The 21,433-nt window shown below is 34.4% G+C and overlaps 1 protein-coding gene across 12 annotated transcripts in view; it reads right to left on the reverse strand.

Annotated features, from left to right (window-relative positions):
* The window catches only part of PTPRK (protein tyrosine phosphatase receptor type K), a 564,132-nt gene that overhangs the window by 28,062 nt on the left and 514,637 nt on the right, over window positions 1-21,433 (reverse strand). For 2 of the 12 annotated variants that reach the window (XM_078447296.2, XM_078447294.2), the window contains exons 14-20: window positions 14,868-15,006; window positions 13,799-13,840; window positions 11,799-11,828; window positions 6,836-6,996; window positions 5,694-5,729; window positions 3,728-3,739; window positions 1,238-1,422 (exon numbers count right to left, since the gene is read on the reverse strand). In XM_078447296.2, the coding sequence (XP_078303422.1) occupies window positions 1,238-1,422; window positions 3,728-3,739; window positions 5,694-5,729; window positions 6,836-6,996; window positions 11,799-11,828; window positions 13,799-13,840; window positions 14,868-15,006 (605 nt within the window). Of the gene's footprint in view, window positions 1-1,237; window positions 1,423-2,257; window positions 2,871-3,727; window positions 3,740-5,693; window positions 5,730-6,835; window positions 6,997-11,798; window positions 11,829-13,798; window positions 13,841-14,867; window positions 15,007-21,433 lie in introns of those variants that run through there. The other 10 variants (XM_060616622.3, XM_060616621.3, XM_078447295.2 and 7 more) reach the window with 9 other exon arrangements.

A 21,433-nucleotide genomic window follows, 5' to 3' on the forward strand; every position in this document is an offset into this window, starting at 1 on the left:
ATGAAAAGGACTGAGTCTGTACAACAAGGGACCATATGAAAATTAAAAAGAGTCACCATATCCAAGAATCTTGGAACAGATGAATTTGCTGATTGGTTTAATTACCATATGCAGCAATTTAAAATATGGGTATAGATTTCTTTTTGCAGTAAAGCTTAAACTTTGCTCAACACAGGAAATGGGGTCTTCAAAGAGTCAACGGTTTTTGAAGTGAGGTACACAGGAATACACATAAAATGAAGAAAAAAAAACACCCCAGCTCTGGCAGAATATTATAATTCCTTACACTATTTTGTTGCCACAGCCAAGTGTTTCTGGTATATGTCTAAAACCAACTTTCAAAATTCAAAGCTAATTTTATTCACAACTCAGGTATACAAGCAATCAGTCAATAAAATACGGAGCTTTGAAGATTCTTCATGAAGTTGAGTGTATTTTGGATGGTCTTTCAAGGTCAAATACTGCTTGGATACTTTCACTTTAAATATGTGTATATGGTGGTATGTATATGGTGATGGAGGAACTTCCTTCTATGCCCCAGACTGATACTTCTTAGTAAGTGAAGAGTGGCAAAAGAACTTTTTCCTTTTTGCTATGTTTATTGAGATGTTAAGGTTAAATCATTTCCTGTGCAGTAAAAATCCCGGTCTTCTGGATTGAGCAGGAAGGGGAAATAAAGTTGGAAGAAGAATTTCCCACATCCTTCTTTTGGCTTCCTAATATTGCCTGGATTTGCAGTGCTCTGTCTTTCTACGCAGCCACTCTCAACCAACAATGCACCAAGAAAACTAAGAGTGACAAGTAGGACAAAGATTAACCCCATTTCTCAACAGAGGGTCAATACGCAAAGAGGCAGAGAAGGACCTACTGCTTACGTCATTCAAATGGCAGAATCTGTAATGATACAGTGGAATTCAAAGTATCCTGTTACAGATCTTTCAGTGGGGAAATATAGGGTCTAAAAAGTAGTTTTTAAATAGCAAGAATAAAATTCTGGAATCGAACATTTAAGAATTTTTCAAGTGAATTCAGACTCAGATATATCCCCAGAAATTGCCCTTTCTTTCAATTCCATCTCCGCCCACTCCCCATATACACATTTGAGTATATGCTCATGGACTCAAGATTAGAGAGTCTACAGAGTGTTCCTCTCCTTGTTATGTTAAAGGGAATGAAAAGTGTTAAATTCCACTATTATGATTAGAAATAAGATGTAGCATAGTATTGAAACTTTCACCTCGTATTCCTCTTTGAACCCATAGCTGTCTGATGTCTTCATGAGATTAATGTGCTGCAATAAGTCGGCAACCCTGATGGCTGGGTGCAGCTGACCCGTCTGGTAAGGGGATTCTGTCCCCTCACAGAGGTAGCGAGGTACATCTAGAAGACGACTGGACTCAGCTGTAGCACTGTGGTTCTCATCTGGCATTTTTCAGATTCCAAAAGATTAAAAAAAAGACAAAGTTATCTTGTTTAATACGTTATCTATGCAAAGAAAATTGTAAGAACTTAAGATTTTTCTGATATCAGGAAGAAGAAAAAGAAATATAGCATAGATCTGGGGCAGCTTCCCTATACAGACAAAGTCTTTTATATCAGCTCAAGGTATGAGGTCAGAGCATATTATGCTTATATCACCACGATAACAGATGCTGTGAGATGTAGAGACATCTGATCCACTTTTAGAAAGTCTAAGTGGGAGATCTGGCTGAGTTCTTCCTTTTTCGTGTATCTGCAGTCATAGCAGCATAGGGTAGGACCAGAAGATCAAGTTGTCAATTGGAGAGGTGTTTTCATTGTTGAGTAAACTGAACAAACTCCTTCCCAACAATATCCCAACCTCACTCATGGACCCAATCTAAGCAACCTATCCCCATAGGACTGCTGTCCTTAGTCTTGTGGGCCTACTATGCCACCTGGGGCTACTTAGAATGGTACACTCCAGACTGGGAAACATGAGCATTCTAGAGAATCATCCCTGGGGCCCACTATGCCTGCTAGCCAGCTTATATGTGCATTTAGTCTTAGTCTCTACTCTTTTGGTTTATTGTTATGGTTACTGTTTTGATTGTAAATATATTTTGACTTTTCTGCCCACCATGTGAAAGAAACGAGGGTGTATGTTTGGGGCAAAATGTGTAGGTAGTTCCTGTGGAATTCTTCCCTGGCCCATCCAGGCTGAGCTACAAAACTCCTTCTTTATGTTTCCATGGCCTCCTCATGTACATGTCATTTCACTTACTCTATATTTCAATCATTTGTTTACTGATCTTTTTTTTTTTTTACTAAATTCTGAATGCTTAAAGTTTAGAGACAGAGTCATATTTTTCTTTTTGTTTCTGCTGACTGCTGCAAAGCAGTCATTCAATAAATATTTCAGTGAATGAATCAATTAAAATAAACAGAATCCCTTACCACCCACGTTTAAGTGTAGACCCCATTCCAATTGTGTCATCAGCTTAACATGAAACTTTTAACTCTCTTTGTCATAAGGAAGAAATGAACAAGAACATTATACCTATGAAGTATAAATATTATTTTAATGACCACAGCACTAATCATTACAATGAGTAAAAGCATGCTTATATTTATCACATTTAAACTTACCACTTTCAAAAAAAAAAAAAAAACAAATGTTTTAAGGGTGTTACTTTGGAAAGCATTATACTGCCATATTCATTAACAGAAGAGAAAGTACACTCTTAGGGGAACTTTTGTTTTTAATGATAATGCATACTGTAGAGAACGATATTTAATTAACAGTGAAACATATTTCAAGGGCTGGTACATTTGCCTGTTCTATCACCAACTCTACAAATAGGATATGGCAAAAAATGAATTGTTGTCCCCATGATAAACATTTTTTCTTCCTGGAGAAGGGAAAAAAAAGAACCCCACAATCAGATCTGTGTGCTTCTACAATTTAGTTTGATTGCATTTATTTCACTTTCCCTTGTTAGGCTGAATGCCTTTTTTTTTTTTTTTTTTTTTTGCATTTACTTCTAAAAATATCACATTGAATCCCAAAAACCCCTGGTGGATTCTTTTGTGACCTAACCACCCAACTGAATTAATCTCTTTTAACCCAGGCTTTGCGCACCCTCTTCACACAAACATTTGCTAACAAACATGATTCATGAGTTTCCTCTTCTTCCTATGAGGCTACACTCGGTTGATCTATCTTTGCTAAAATATTAGAATCAATAGATTAACATAGACATTAACATAAAAATTAAATTCAGAAGCCACTGATTTGGGCACTATCACAGAATATACAGCTTAGGATGACAGCTTAGGACAGACAATGTTGGAAAGGGAAAATGCAATCACCCAAGCTGGGATACGGTAGCCTGGGCTGTGCGGAGCAGTACCAGAGCTCGTATCATTACTGCTGGGGCAGCGGAATATTTACAATTATAACAGGCTCAGTGAGAAATGAAGAAGTCACCCATATTCCAAATCTTCCATGATTTGTCCAATATGAAATAGACAGTGCCTTTTGTTTTGCATTAAGCTTTCACACATTAATACAATGAGCAGTATCCATTAAAATAATCACATATGAATTATTAATCTCAATACATTTTCCACCTCATTACACCACCTAATAATGACACTGGTATGAGAGTACATGTTCTAATCATTATCCTTATTACACATTTAAGAAAAATAACTTCAAATATCTCCTTGATCGAAAGCTTTCTAGAATTCTTTGCGATATACTTACCGGTTATAGGGACTTTAACCCAATGAAGCAGTAAAACACAAAAAAGCAAAAATATGAATCAATATGAAAAGATTCTAAGTGCCTTTGAAATCAGTCAGTAGGTATTAATATCAAGCAATATTTGAAGTGATTTCAAAAATTGCTTTACAAATACAAAATCAAGTGGATGTAAAATAACTGTAAATACCATGATTCCAAGAATGATGAAAATGCAACAAATCATTTCTAAATCTGATATGATTAATGAGATTTAGCTTTTAAAGAATATTTAAAAAAACCAGCTTGACTTTCAAACTGAAATAAATGCATAACAACTGTTCATATGGATAGATTTTATGACTATAATGTTAACTCTAGCCTTCCTTAAACATACATATCTCTTCTCACAGGGCAAATTACTATAATAATCTTCTAAACTTTATAGTTTGTAAAACTCACATATATTATTTCATTGTCTCCTTACAAAACTGTGAATAAGTTTTCAGATGGGAAAGCACAGACATAAGGTATTTTCATAGGTTCATATTGTGAGTTCCCAAGAGAAGCATGATTTGGACCTGATTCAACATTTTCTTAAAATATTACTGTAATGGAATTTTAACATTTAGGTAACTAATTTTTCCTCAGTGGGTTTTTAATATTTTAACTGAATTTTACTTATTAATTTGATGGTGACAGCATTCTACAGCATTTTGCTCAACAGAAGATGACATTTTCAGAGGCATTTGGTGCCATCCCAATGATCATGGTTCCTGGCCCCTCCTTACTTGATAGGGCTACCCCTTGGGATGAATTCCCCAGTTCACTTCCCTGCCATTATTGGTGTGGACATCAAAAGGGGAGTACAGTCAGAGAAAGAGAACATTGACTTTCAGATTTTTTTAGAATATGTATTTTTTATAGTATAAAATTATAAGTTTAATAATAATTATTTTAGTAAAAAGGAAATGTATTTCACTTAACTGAATTAATTGTATTGTTCCAAAATATTTTACAAATGTAATTAAATGTGGAATACATGGATAATAAAAACGTGCATAAAACGTAAGATAAAGTTTTATGCTTGCAAGAAACTTCAATTTTTATATTGAATGAGAGAATTGGAAGCTTTTAAGATACATTTATCTGGCAATTTCCATATTTCTTTGGTTAAATCTTTAATATTAGAAACACTAGGATAAAACTGATATAGAAATTGTTAACATATAAGCAAGCTGGTCATGAATCATGGGTGCATAATTAGTCAAGGAACAGAGTACAAATTGAAATGAAACTCATTCCATTCTTAAATATACAGTTGATTAAACATTAATTTTACATTTGCAAAGGCCTTATTCATCACTAGCAACATCACTTGTCTTAGATGTTGTATAGTGGTAAACCTTGGCTTATTCTCAATTTCTTGAAGGATAACACATCATGTAAGCTGCATATATAGAATGCAAAACTCCACATGAATATTATAGCAACTTTACCTGCATTTATAAATTCTTAATAAAGGCAAAACTAAAGCGAATGCACACATTTTTAATGTTCACTTGGAAATGTGTTCTTTAGTTGCTATAAACTTAGGGGGATTGAGAAAAATCTCTGCGTCAAGTAGATTTTTATATATAAACTAATTACTCAGGTAGCACTGGCTCCTGAGATGTGTGGATTTGGGACCTTTCTACTAACCTGCATATATATACATCAGTCATATATTGAGAACCACTGGACTTTTGCTCCAAATCTAACAGAACCAAGAATTCAAAAATACATAGTTTCTAAAAAGCATCTTACTTATTTGAAATCCACTAAATCTGACTGGGTTGACCACAGTTGCTTTCTTTGATAAGATCAGGACTTAATTTTCAAAATCAAGCTGCTTCCTACCCTGTGGATAATTACTGTGTAGACAAAGCTATAACTCATGCAAGGATGTGTGATCCATGCAAGAAAGAATGATAAAGAATTAGGGCCTCACCTAACACAGCAGTCGGCACAAGTGGATCATTGGGCACTGTAGGAAAACAAAGCTCATGAAGGAATATATTGCCCTAAAGTTGTATTTTACATTTTCCTTTAAAATGGATTTATGCTTTCTTAAGAAATATAACTATTCATCTTTCTTTGATTATTGTAACCTGCAAAGGTAAAATTCTCTTTTTCAACTTGGGTTACCTCAAAACACCAGGAAAGGTGCCGCTGTAATTAAAGTTCAGTATTCTGTTCGATTTTAAAAGCCAGGAAGATTCAACTTGACATTATAAAGATAATAAAATGGGGAGGGGGACCCATTTAAATCTATCAAGTGCAAGGTACTCAGAGAAATAATGATCTCAGATTCATTCCAAATATTTTTTTTCAGTTAACTGTAAGAAATAAATTTAATCCTTTCTCCAGGTTCATAAGTGGGTTTGTACCGTTACACGGCTGAATTCAAGCTTCCTAATAAAGTACGAACAGAGACAATAGGTAGAAAAGTTTGGGGAACAAAAATGCTTCCAAAGCCTTTTAGATTAATTACTAAATCAAGTGGTCAGAGAGACAGTACATCTATATTTTCAGCAAAGTTAACTTATGCTCTTCTTTATCATTTATCTTACAGTGAAATAAAAAATGAAATTGATCAAGAAGGCCCTATGATGATTAAAATTAATTCCAAAGGGCCTCATACAGCATTATAGCAACGAATTTGGTGGCAATATAGATCAAGGAACATGAGGGGATGTTTTTAGGGCCAGTGATTACTGAAAATTTTCACCAAGCTGAACATTTCCCAGAATATTCTTTATCGCTTTCTCTCCTTCTGGCTGCTTCCTCCATTTCTGTTGTACTTTTTCTCACTATTCAAAAGGTGATGTGTTGAATTCGAAGTGATTTAAGGAGCTTCAAAATCATTTACTAAAATTGTAAGGAAGACGGGCACCTGGGTGGGTCAGTTGGTTAAGCCTCTGACTCTTGGTTTCAGCTCAGGCCTTGATCTCGTGGTTCGTGAGTTGGGGGACAGTGCGGAGCCTGCTTGGGATCTCTTTCTCCCTCTCTCGCTGCCCCTCCCCCGCTTGCTCTCTCTGTCTCTCTCGAAATAAATAAATAAACTTAAGAAAACTGTAATGAAGAACTTACATCTTGGACTGAAATTATGCTGGTCCATGAACGTGATGGAGAGCGGGTCTTCTGCATGCAGGGTGCTCTGATCAGCGTAACTTCGGTCCATGGCGTTCACCATGTGAGTCATCTCCTGTCGGGTGTTGCCCATAACATCTTTGCGTTTTTTAGCAAGCTTGCTGCCAAGGTAAATACAAAAGGGAAACCCCAGTGTGAGGCTTGGAGGCCAGTTGACATCAGTGGCAAGTAGTTCAGGAGGATCCAGGGATAAGTAGACAAAGATGTAGTTTGGAATCTCTAAATTTCCTAACTTCAGGAATTAGGTTTAATAGTCAAACAACATCTGCCGGCAGCTGTAATATTGTCATCTGGATACTTCAACATTCAAGCGGTCAACTGAAACCTTTCATTTCTTGTATCTTAAAATAGTCATTAATTATAACTATGCTTTATTGAAGCCACAAATAAATACTTCCTTAGTAGAACTGCTCAAGGAAAATTTAAGATAAAGCCAAGTTTTGGTTTTCCTCTTGGGTAATTAATTCTTTTGATCACCTTTTAGAAGTTCTTCTGGGGAATAACATGACGATTTTTTTAAGTTTATTTTACTCTAGTCCCCCAATTAAAATAGACAAAGAAAGCCCATTCTTCATTCTCTGTTTTATTACTTGGTAAAAATGCAACATGTGTAGCATTTACATATTTAGTAGCATATTTATAACATCAATCCAAACTTAATCGGGAGAACTGTAGAATTAACCACTGCTACATTTAATGCAAATACACATACATGTGGGAAAATTATACACTGTATAAGAAAAGTGCCCTGAGAAAAGTTTGGCAAATACAATGTTGACATAGTATACAGATGATCCTAATCTTGAGTCATAGCCATGGTCAAATCCTAAAGATGTGTTTTAGAAGCACATGGCAGGGTATTAACTGAAGATGTGCCTTATAAATGCAGTAGGGCAAATGACTTAGGGGATTTAGAAATCAGTGGAGTTAGACTTTTGAGCTCCTCAAATACTGACATCTTTATCTTATATATCAAGGATGTGAAATACATTCTGGTTCTTTGTGAATGTTACACATAAAACATGCAATAAAAAGCTATTAAAGGTATATAAAACATTTATATCATATTAACAAGGCAATTTATATATAATATAAATAAAGGCACTCTAAAAGCTTGTAATAGCCAGATTGTATTTATGGCAGCAGTTTATGTACCTTGGAAATATTCCTTCGTTGTTTGAAGAATGCCTTTTCTCAGCTAGGTTATTAACTAGGACATATTCTTCTGATGCTCATTAGTATCTGTACTAGAGGAAATATACTACAAATACTTTTTAAAGGCTCATTTAATGGTTGTGTTTATGTTCAAGGGCTTCTCCTTTACAAAATTAATGTAGCAATTTGAGAGCTCCTCCAGATTATAGTACTTGGCCTCGGAGAATATGTCCCAACACACCCAATATATGGATACAACAGATCCAACACCTGAATAAGATGGTCATAAACTAGGCGTTAGGATGCAAGTGACGTTAACTTCTTTAAAAGAAGTAATAATAATGGGAATGACAGTACTAGTAATAAGACAACAATGACAAAAGCATAACAAGAACTACCACCACCACCACCATCATTTATTAGTGATATCTGATGTATTCATTGAAAGAGCTATTGTCCTTTTTCTAGGCTATAGGGTAGAAACCCTGCAAAATCTTACAGATATTAGACAGGTAGTACAAATGAGTGCTGCTGCCAGGGCTGTCTGGAAGGGTGGGGACTGTGGAGAACTGGAAAGCCATTTAGGGGGCAACTTGCCTAAGTGATTATTGGCATTTGATCCCAATTTTCTGATTTTAAAATTATTTTCAAAGACAAGTCATGAATCTGAATATTTATGTTAAATTTCCTGATTTTCTCAAGTGGTTCAATTTTTTGAAACCATGGATAGGGAAAATTAAACATCAGCAGGTCCTATTTTGGTCTATAGATTTTACTTTCCAAACTTACCTGTAGACCACCATATAAAGTATTTGTTCTTTGACCTACAATATTCTTTTACCTCTAGAAGAATAGAATAGAATAGAATAGAATAGAATAGAATAGAATAGAATAGAAAGAATAGAATAGAATAGAATAGAATAGAATAGAATAGAATAGAAAGAAGCTATTCTGTCTCACTGCATCAGGGAGGCTTCTCTGATCTCAATACAACCCGTCTCAGGTTAGGTTTCCCTGTTAGGTTATTTTTATAACACCATGTTTTCTGACTATAACAATGCTCATCATGTATCAGTGCAAATGCCCTTTTAATTGTTTCCCCACTGTGTATTCCACGGAGGGAAGGACCATTACCGCTAACATGTACAGCAGTCTCTGGCACATAGCAGGCACTCAATAAATGCTTATTGAATGGATGAAATAGGACTGTTATATGCTTGGCACTTTTCATTTGTTAACTCAATTAATTCTCAGATCAACCCACTGATTCTAATTGTATAGATGAGTTTATTGAGATTCAGACAAGTTAAATAACTTGCCCACGGTTATATATCTAATAAGCAGTGAAGAATAATCTGGTTTCAAAGCCTACGCTGTCACACTATATCCAGTTGCTGACATTTTTTTTTTTAATTCCACATTACAAAGTGCACCATAATATGAAGAAGTGTCTACTTGGCTCTAGGAGTTAAACATTAGTTGTTACAAATTTGAGAAGAAGAATGTGAATATAGCACAAACGTTTTGCCACTTAAAAGTGTTTCAAACAGTAAAAACAAAACAATTTAAGAAATAACTTCCAATCTTTGTTTCTTGGGCAAGAAGAATGAATTCATTCCTCAAAAACTTTGAGATTGAACTTTATAAAAATAACATAACTGGAAATGTGGATTAAAAATAATGTTAAAAATTTGAGGATGGGTACTTCAAACCAATTAGAAAAGACAGGTTGAAACTTTGAGGCTTTCGTTTAAAACACATATAATTATATATATTTTGTGATTAAGGAAAAATAAGAAAAATTAATTTGTCAAATGCACAACAAAAGTTTTCATGGCAATGAAAGACTTTTCAGATTCACAAGCCTTTGTTAGAAGACAAATTATGGGGGCATTTGACCTTTGTTAATATCTGCCAGCCATGCATTCTCAACTTGGTCTTTATACCTTAACCCTCACAACAACCCTGTGAGGTAGGCTTTAATTCAGGTTATTACAAAACAAAAATAACATTAGAGTTAAGGGTTTTGATCATGAGTGACAGTCACTATGATGATGCCAATGAATGTTAGCTAAAGATCACAACTGGTTTTCTTTTAAATTGTATTCCAATTTATTTATTTACTTTTATTTAACAATTCTCTGATTCAGGTTGGGTATGTTTATATTAGATATGTTTAGATTTAGATTAGGTATGTTTAAGCAGTTTTTAAAATCATATATCTGTGACATTTTTCAAATTATGATTGATACGGCCAATTGTCCTAAGTATTATAGTAATAATAGGACCATAACCTACTATATAGCCTAGCATACAGAAATGTTATCCATCCACTAAAAAGGCAATTCCATTCTAACATTACGGATACATCAATGGTTAATGGTAAGCTTACTGACATTCTCATAAATACTTACTGATTCTTATGTTTCATGATTTGTCTCCCTCTGAACAACCAACATTTTATATATAAATATAAATATAAGTATAAATATAAATATAGTGCACTTCAGGACAGTTAAGCAATTCATTTTACAACTACTTGAGTTTGACAGATGTGCAAATGACTTTCATTACCCAAGCAGCCAACAGCATAAACTTCTGCAGGTGGATATATGGGTGGGCTATAAAAGAGGAAAAGTGCTCCATAATTGTATGAAATGGTACAGTTAATTACCTTTGGCTTCATCAAACATGATTTAACAAGGATATTATGATTCATCAAATAAGCTAAGAGCACTGTTAGTTTACCCCTGCTTGTTTCAGCAGATTATAAGAAGCCAAGCGTTTGTAATATTTAAAATATTGGCAGACCTCTGTTATAGAGTCACTTAAAAAACATTGAGACGCTTAAAAAATTTTATCGTAAAACTTACTTAAATTTGTCTAGTAAAATAAATACTGTCAGATAAATGCCCCCAAACATACTTAATCACAATTCTTAAGCCTTAAAAGTTGGTGAATCAACTGTCGATCAGGCAATGTCCAAGGATACTTTTGACATCATTCCTTCGGATTGGATGAATACCCTGGCATCTAAGGTAATAAACTGAAGGTGACTAGAGAAATAGAGTGAAATATTCTCTGTCCTCACTCAAACTAACATTCCATACTTAAGTACAGTTGCTGAGCTAAGTGTTTGGAAGATAAAAAGGAAATACATGGACACTTTGGTATATTTTGTGTAGGATGACAGGGTTCTTTTTGGTCTTGGTTTTACAAAATCATTGTCCTGTTTAAGTTATAATAAATGAACTCGATTTTTCTTTTCTAAGAAGATGTTTTGTTTCTTTGTCATTGCAACATTATCACTTTATCCATTTGTTTTTATAAGAGCATACTGCTTGCCTAGATGACCAGATCAAAGGTCTTCTGAAAGTTATAGCCCATCCTGGATTCCTGGAAATGTGGAGAGAGATGTTATCACAGTCGGACCTGACCTGATTTGCAGTATGAGGTATCATGTTTATAAGATACAGGTTTGACTTAAGTAAATAAATGATGTTTTGGGCTTTAGTCTAAAACTACTAGCGGAAAATTATAAATAAAAGTAGCTGAACATACAGAAATACAATATCCCTTTTTAAAAAGATTAACAAAATAAGTTAATGGATAAACTTTATAGTTTTAGAGTCCAGAAAATATCACCCAAATCACAAACAGTTAAAATTGTTTTGTTCTTGTTTTTTTTGAAAAGGGATACTGCATCTTTAACACAGGTAAAGTTGTATATCACCCATTTTCTACTTACAGGTAGTAGGAGTAAGAATAGTAGCTCCTCCTGGCAAGCAAATCACAGACAGTGGAAAAAGAGAAGCAATGGTGAATGAAAAGCGTGACTCTGTCACATTCAATAAAGCAGAAAAATGTGCGTTAAAAAATAAAATAAAATAAAATAAAAGTCATGTTTTTTTTGGTTTGCATTTCCATTTGCTCATGCATTTGTTAGATATTTTTTTGCCATGCAATTAGACAGATAAGCAATAGAAAATAAAATTTAAAATACATAATTTGGAAAAAAATAGCATGCTGATATTTCTCTTGCTGCCAGAAAAAGTTTAAATTAAATGGATTGTGTATTTCAACATGCAGTTAAGCATACTATTATCCATTACCATCGAAAAGCCATGATAGATGGAATAGCTGTGTATAGAACTTGTACACTAATTTGACTAGTTTTCTTGAGATACAAAATGTAAATATCTATTAGGTTCATATAGAATATATGCAGAGTGACATCTAGATTTCTAAACAAGTGATTATATCTTAATGGTACAGAGGTACATACATATATTATGTGAATATACATATGCCCCATACACTATATATACACAAGGATATTTCCACAGTAGATGTATGTGATCACGATATCATACACAAACATTTACTGTATTGAAACATAATTTCAAGTTTATGTTGGGAATTAATAATGTGTTCATGCTGCACATTTAAAATATAATACAAAACCAATGGAAAAAATGGCATACATTTGGAAATAATTCAACAGCGTTTAAAAAAAAATGACATTGCGTTTTGAAAGATGCACTATCCCTTTTCTTAGCCTAAAAACTTACTTTATATATACCCTCAGCTGTAGAATTTTACTAAATTAAATTCCAAACCATATCTTTACACAAAACCCAAAAATACATAGAACTTTTTTTTTTCAACATGAGAAATATACCTATGTAGATTATTCCCAGTGAGGGATAAAGTCTTGAGAAACTTAATTTCCCATAAAAATAAAGATCATAAAAGACTAAAAATAGTTGCTTTTCCATTATTTTGTTATAAATTTGTGTATTAAAAGGGAAACATTATATACTAGAATTGATTAAGCTTTGATGCTATGCAATACTGTTATAAAATCTATGTGTATGTGTAAGAAACATATTTGTGATTAAATCATACATGATACATGTGAGACATACTACATATGAGTGAAAGTCATTACAAAGTTGCTTAGATAAGGGATTCAAGTAATTTAGTTATGATATTTATCAGAAGGAAATAGATCTAAATACGTAACTTGGTCTATCTATAAAGTTGTACTTTTCCTAGTCATGAAGGTAGTGGTGAGGAAGAGAAACAAAAGGCCTGGCATACTTTCTATCAAAAGACAATCAATTAATGCATAATTATGAAAACTCAAACATTAAGCATTTTAATAGAGAGGCCATCCATTTAAAATATGAACCAGAAAAAGAATTTGTTACATTATGCAATTTTAGACAGTTGTCAGAGCATTTTACCCACACAAGTATAATCGTGCTTAGAGGTTATTTTGGTATACTTTAAGAAATGTATGTTTCAATTTTTTTTATTGTTGTTGTAATTTATGAAACAGAGGGCCATGGATAAGGAAGGCTACAATAACAAATAAGTGTTGAATAATAACAAATAAAACCAATAAGTTTAACCCAATTCTAACTGAGTGAGGACATAATCAGAGGCCAATTTCATGCTCTCATTTCTGATCCGAAGGGACTGGAATAGTTGCAATCCTGAAGCAGAGTTTAGTTAACTCTCCAAATATAAATTTAAACTAAATAGAGACATAAGATCTGAAGGTTACAATCAGTCATTTTATTGGTCTTGATTGGCAAATTTGTATTACTGAAATACTTAAGTATTCCTGTCTCAAATATGATGTATTCTCCAACCACAGAGGTAGACAACAGCAAAAAGAGAAAGCACTGTTAGGGAAAGCACGTATGGAGCTAATTTAACACAAAACACTATAATGCATACCTAATGTTTCTAATGCAGCTGTGTCTTCTCCAACATATATATCTCCAGGGGATAATTGTAAAGAGGCAATACATTAAAATAAACTCTGATGGAACGATTAAACATGTAGTATGAGTCTTATCTATATTGTTAATGATTTATTTTGAGTACAAAGCAATCCGAATAGTCTATGATTTAATGTAATGTAAGCAGTATCATTTAATACTCAATATAATTCATAAATTGCAAACACTTCTATACACAAAACTACTTTAGGACTGTACTCTGCATGTAAAGACTTGTTTACAAGTCCTCCCAGATTGAAGTATTATCTGAAACATATGATTGGAAAGACATGAGAGTTGTATCAGTTTCTAAGACAATGCCTTACAGACAATGACATTTTATAGAATGGAAAGAAGGTCAAATTGTAAAGACTGTATACTTTGAAATGTTTTTCAGCAGGAGTATACTTTAATCTCCCGAACAGAGCTCAGTTTAAATTCCAGTAGGTCTTAATATCTTCATATAATTCCAGAAGATGGCGATATTGGTTGATATTGTATAAAAGACTAATGCTCAATTAAAAAAAAAAAACTCTTCATACTAAAGTGCTGAAATATTTAGTCAGTGAATATTTAATATACAATTTCACAAAATAATGTTTAGATTCTTCTCATATATTACTTGTAGCCAACACTTAGAAAAACAGAGTAAGAGTACAAAATAATTCAGACCATAACTCAAGTATCATAATAAATACTTTTCCCATTCTTAGCAAATAAGATTTCAAAATATAAGGTAAATGACTATCTCAAATGTCTCTGCATTTGAGAAATTTAAATTCATACGTTAATTTCAAAGTTAACTTGACAAGAAGGATACGTTTAAGTGCAAAATTAAACTACAAAGAACCAATAAGAATTTACTTTAACAAGCAGGAGAAATAGACTCAGATGCTGGCAACATGGTCAAAATTCAATTCATCTTCTTGTTTGCTCTATTTTAAAAGAGCTTAAGGAAATAAAAGTATTTGAAAGCTAGTGACATAAACGGTAGGTTAATGGGACAGAACAAAATCAGTTCTTACCTTTTTTTTACAATGAGTATGACAACTAGGAGGAGGAGGATGAACACCAGAATTCCAGCACTAATTCCTGCTATTTTCACCACTCTGTCTGTCTGCTTGGCTGGGTCTGGAATCACTTCTGGTTCTTCTGTTGCTGCTGCTAAATGAATTTAAAAAATAAGTTACTGAAAGCAGCTAATTATCCCAGAGATGAAAATTAGTGCTGGCCAAAAATTACTACAAAAAGACAACGTGTTTATTTTCTTTGAATAAAAATAACCTGGATATATAAATACAGAAGCGTGCTAAACTACGGCATAAGGGATTTAGGATCGAGATAAGGAGAAAGCCTCCTGAATAGGGGTTTTGTTAACACATGAAAATAAAACAAAACCTAGCAATAATTATCAAAGGGAATGGTACTATTTTTTCTCCAAATGTCCTTAAAAGTCAGACACCAAGATTTTTAGCCAATAGTACATGCAAAGAGATGGGGTCAGATTTAGGGATTCATTTGTTTGCTGGCTCACTCAGCAAACACTTCTGAACTCAAGAGCATGGTGCTGTGTTTGGCACCTGTCAATTGCACTTGTCTGGGACACAAGGGGTTGGGTTAAATAATGCTTTGTCTAACGGGTAGAAGAAGTGTCAGTTTATGATTTAATATATAAGATTTGAAAGGAATACGTGGTTTGCAAGAAAAGAAAAACAAATACATCAAGGAATATTTCATATTCTCTTTAAAAATAAAACCCAGATAATAAACTTGGGAAACAGAACTTTGAAAAGATAAAGTTGTTTTATTATTCTTATTTAAAAATTCTTTGTATCCTCTAACTTTCCCTCTTTCTCAAAGCCCATATACACATGGTAAAAAGTATACACCTGGGGCTCCTGGGTGGCTCAGTTGGTTGAGAGTCTGACTCTTGATTTTGGCTCAGGTCATGGTCTCACAGTTCATGATATCAAGCCCCATGTTGGGCTCTGCACTGACAGTGTGGAGCCTGCTTGGGATTCTCTCTGTCTTCCTCTCTCTGCCCCTCCCCTGCTCACATGGGCTCTCTTTCCATCTCTCTCAAAAATAAAAATAAGCACTGAAAAAGGTATATACACCTTAGTCAACTTACAAGCTCCATTAACCCTCTGAAGATATTTTCACCTTATTAACCTCGAAAACTTACATTTTGCAGATAGTAAATCTGAGGCTTAGAGAGACAAGGATAGATTATAAATGGGATAAGCACAGTGACAAAATCTAACACATTTATCTTCTAAAACATCATTTCTCAATGTTTCCAGATCCAGGGCCCCTCCTGCTAAGAATCTGTGTGTCAGGAGTATGGCTGACTTGTAGGATTAGGCACATTTGGGAAATTGCCTTAAAGCATCCACCACAGTATGAGGAGACCATGGCTGAATGAACAAATGAACCCCTAAATCTAACCTCATATATATTTTTTAAATATTTATTTAGTTTTGAGAGAGAGAGAAAGACAGAGTGTGAGCAGGGGAGGGGCAGTGAGAGAGGGAGAGAGAATCCGAAGCAGGCTCCAGGCTCCGAGCCGTCAGCAAAGATCCCCACACGAGGCTCGAACTCACAGACCAAACTCATAAACTGCTAGATCATGACCTGAGCCGAAGCCGGACGCTCAACCAACTGAGCCACCCAGGCACCCCTAACCTCATATCTTTCCAATGGATAATTTACAAATTCCTTTTTAAACATTAGGTATATGTCTATATTTCAATTCTTCCTTCTTTAGCGTTTCTGTGCTGGCTTCTGCACCCCTCCCTGCGCTTTTGCTCCGGGTTCTGCATCTAAATATCTGCTCCAGATTCTCAACCAGCCACCCCCAAAGTTCCTCCCCAAAAGAGACAGATAAAAGACTGCTAATTGTTAATTTTTCCAAGTAGGAAATTAAAGAGAACTAACATATCTGATATCAATGTCATTTCATAAAATGGTAAGTTAAAGTAAAACCAGTAGAAAACATAGTTTGAAGAAAAGTGTTAGAGAAAGTTAACTTTGTAAAACAATTCCCTATAACTGTCTTAATTTATCTTATTTCAATTGGGTAGGATAAAACTTCCCTATAGACCAGTATTTGATAACTCTTATTCTCAAATAGGAAAGGCAAGCCTTCAGGTTGTTTCTTCTGGAAAGCAAGGGAGTTTTCCTTTTTGACTTGACACTTTCATGTATCCAGGCTTCAGGAAATTTCCAATCTTATTAATTATGTATAGAAGCAGTTCAATGCTTACCACATTTCAAACTACACATTATAGTTCAAGTCATCAAAGTACATATTAAATATACTGGATACCTCTTCTTTCCCGAGAACAATTTTAGAGGTACGTACATAGCAGTGTATATGAAATCAGGTGGCATATATTTCAAAGTTGGATATAAAGCTAAAGAGAACATATCCTGTTTGTAATTCTCAATGGCATTGAAAAGTTCCTGCTTCAAACAGACAGAATGTTTGATGTAGAAATCCCTAGAAAAGACTTTAGTGCATGCAACAAATCATTATTATTCAGTAATCAATGCTTACTCTTAATAGGTTCTAGGTTACACTTGGCTTTCAGAGGGTAACGATAATGATTGCTTTGTGATCTGACCGATCTCACAGAATTAAATGTTTTTGAAACCCTTGAAAGATTGGTTCCTGTTCCATGAGTTAAATATATATTTAATACACTATTTTAATTTGACAAAACACATATTATTATGGGATACTTTTCTATAGATATCATGCCGTAAGTAGTATATATTTCATAAAAATCTTCAGAACTGCTAAGCCCGCCAGACAACCTTCAGAAGATACACACACAGGTGCAAATATAAACTATGATCATGCAGTATGAACAGTCAGCCTTAACACTAGCTGGGTTTAGTAATTAAATAATAAAAATGACATAAAAGTGAGTGGTAAATAATTTCAAATTCAGAGACTGAAGAGTTTTTTAAGAGTCTTATTAAATAATGTAGATTTGCTGATGAATTAACCTAAACATATTTCCAGAAACAAAAAGCCAAATCTAAAAGTACATTTCTGACCAAAGATGCTGCTAACTTTGCAAGTGTATTCAGGGTGCAAAGTAGTGAAACTTTTATAACTTATTATGTAAAACAGTGTTACTACTTTAAAGTCATAGTCTACAGACATGTCTTTGTTAAATACTGGACTCCAATTAATTTTTCCCAAGCAGTTATAAAAAACCCCACCAAGTTCATTCATTTAGATGAAGCAAGGGTGCTTGTCTGTCATGATTACAACTCTTGTGCAGACTTGTTCATCAATGCTTCAACATCATTATTAAACCTGAGTATAGAAGGCTAATCAAATTCTCCAGGAACATATGATTTGGTGGCTATTTTCCCTTGACTGTGAATCCTCCCTAAAGTCTTTAGCTGTGACATTTATTATTATTATTACTACTAACAATATTTTTTATTAAATGTCTGCATAAATTTATTACTTTAGATACGTTAATCACACATAGTTTTCTAAGTTCTTGGCCTTAGAACCAAGGAACATAAATATCCTATTTAAAATCATTCAAGCTTAGAAGATTCATTAATGGAAACACAGCAGTAACCCCAAAGTGAGCATTTTCTATTTTCTTCAAAGAGAGCAAAAAGCTATTAGAGTGACTACACCCCTGAGCCCTGTTTATAATTTATGCACATACACAAAGGCAATGTGGAACACCTTTTTCAGAAATGCTTTCCTTTGCCATAAATCTTTTCCTTTTTTTATCTGTCAAAAAATATTCGAAGAGTTCCCATTGTTCTGAAGCCAAAGGCAGCATAATTCTTTGGTGAGAAAAAAATGAAGGCAGTATTTCATTTTTATTGAGCAAATTTATGAATTGAATTTTTTGGATTTTGCAACATAGTTAAGGTCACTTTATAAACGGTGTCCTTCCTCCCACTACTTAAAAATAATTTACCTAAAAAGTTTAGGTAAAAGATACAGATTAAAAAATATACAAACACCGCCAAAATACACAAATTTACTTAAATTTAAAAGCTGTGATCATGTAAAAACACTCTTCCATTTATTTTCAAGATGGATACTAGAGGTAGAAGCCTCTGAGTACAATATAGCAGGTGATCTTGTAGCAGCATTAGAGATACCATCATCCCATAAATTACCGCCAATTCTCCAGGTATTTCACTAGTGCTCTCTTTCCTTCTCAGCTATGTTTCTGAATATTGTTTACACTCACTTCCCAAGCATGAATTTAAATGCTATCATCACGCTTATGTCTCTCAATGCCACCAATCCACCACACCAATGTTGCTAATGACTTGCTAATTGCTGAGTCCAATGTACAATTTTCTCATTGTATGCAATCTCTTGATAGCATCTGACATTGCTTGCTTTCCTTTTTGTGACCCTCCTCTCTTAGGGCTTCCAAATACTTGTTCATCTCGGAGTTTTCGTATTACCCTGCCTTCCCATTTCTAGATCTCCTTTGTGAGCCCCTCCTTGTTTCCCTTAAAAATAGGTGCTGCTTTGAGTTTCTCAGAGAACTGGCCCTCTTGACACTTCTGGCGTGGTGATTTCATCCACTTTTATCCACTTCTATCACTTCAGCTGCCATCATGCTGATTGCTCCATAATGTATCTCTAACCATGGGTCAGGGCTCTGAGCTGAACTCCTGACCCACGCAGCCATCTGATTCCTTCCCTTCAATGCCTTCCCTTCAATGAAGACACCTTAGACACATCCTCTCCATTCGGAACTCCATCTCATGCTCACACCACTTCCTCCTCCAGTGAACCCCCTTTCAGTAACTAGCTCAACTATCCACGCAGGGCTTCAAGACAAACACCGAGGCCAAATTCCTCTTCTCCCTCTCATTTCCAGGATTAATACATAGTGTATAAACCAAACTGGGATACTTCTGAAAGTAAAATAATTGTGACAGGACCAAAGGGAAACACTGGAATTATCCTCGGCAAAAAGATGACTGATTTCTTTCTCATGCAATTAGTTACAAAGTACTTCTACTTCCTAAATATCTCTTGCGTCTACTTTTCCCATCTCTACTGCTACTACCTGAAGTCAGGTCAACATCATATATAACCCGGTTTACACAGTAGTCACCTCTTTTTATCTCTTCCTATTCCACATCAACTCACAGTGTGGCAACATAGTATGTCCGTGACTTCAACTGTATCAACTGTATCATGTCACTCCACTGATGGGAAACTGCCAATGGCTTCCCATTCCTGTTAAGATAGAGCCCATAAAAACAGGGACCATGTTTGTTTTGCATAGCACTGCATTTCCAGCTGGACCTGGAAAGGACTGGTTGAGTAAATACAAGAACGACACTAAGGCTGCCTTCGGTAGATGTACTGGCACACAGAAAATCACTTGTCTTCTGAGAAAACATAAGGATAGATTTGATCAGATGCAGATCTTGTTTGGAGGTTGGCACACATTTCTGAACTGTCTCTAGAAACTTCTAGCCCCTATGCTAGCCATTCTTTCACGAAGTTAACTGCTTCTACCATCTGCCACCATTTACCACCAAACCAGAGTGTAGGGAAATTCCAGAGTCATGGAAAGTACAGAAACTTAGTATCAGTAAGGCCCTATTTTAATTCTCAGCTCCTTCTCTTATTTGTTGTGTGACATCAAAATAGCAAGTTAGCATCTCTGAGTTAATATTTCATCTATAAAATAAAAATAACAGTGGCTATATTATATAGCTTTTAGGAATATTAAGTGACATATGATGGGAAAAGTTTCTATAAAATGTGAAAACTGGTACTGAAAGTAGTGGTAGATGCGACCCTCCTAGGTGGAGATGGCCCAGATGTTAGTAGCCCTTTGGGTCCATCACATAAAAGTTAAAAATTATGAATAGGGAAACTGACATTGCTAGAAAACAGTTTTTTAAAAATCTTAGCAGTCTATTGTATAAATATATAATGGTGAGTTTTGTAAAGTCCATGTTATTAATTAAACAGTCTGCCACATTGGACATCTAAGCCTTACGGGCATCTTGAAGCATGCATTATTTAACTCAATGATTCTTTGAAGTCCTGTTTTTTTACCATGTCGTAGGATCTTATGCAACTTGTCCACTCTCAGATGGTTGACAATAAAAAACAGGGTCTTAGTGAAAAATGAAAACAGCTATATAGCACATATTTTGTTTAAGTGGTTAACTAAAATATAGTTTATTCTTGTTTAATAAAGATACGGGCGTTACCTGAAAATTTCTGATATGGAAAATAATAGTTCAGAAGTCCATAGAGCCTTTAAACAACTATGAAATAAAGGTACAGATACTTGAAATTAATTTCACACTGCTTAAGGCCTCTTCTTGCAGTTTTAGATTCTCTTATTTTTTTTAATTTTAAAACCACTGTTTAAGTTTTACATAAAATCTTGAAGAAATTATAGAAACACTTTTTTTTTAAAAAAAGCAATAAAAGAAGCATCACATTTTAGGAATGTGCTTAAAGGTTAAAAAACATGTACAATATTTTTTGCCTCACAACAACTTAATGAAGGTCAAATATTTTACATGTGCATTTTTCATTAAGCTTTTCATTCAG

This window comes from Panthera onca, chromosome B2 (genome assembly GCF_046562875.1).
Source record: "Panthera onca isolate mPanOnc1 chromosome B2, mPanOnc1 haplotype 2, whole genome shotgun sequence".
Taxonomy (NCBI): Eukaryota; Metazoa; Chordata; class Mammalia; order Carnivora; family Felidae; genus Panthera; species Panthera onca.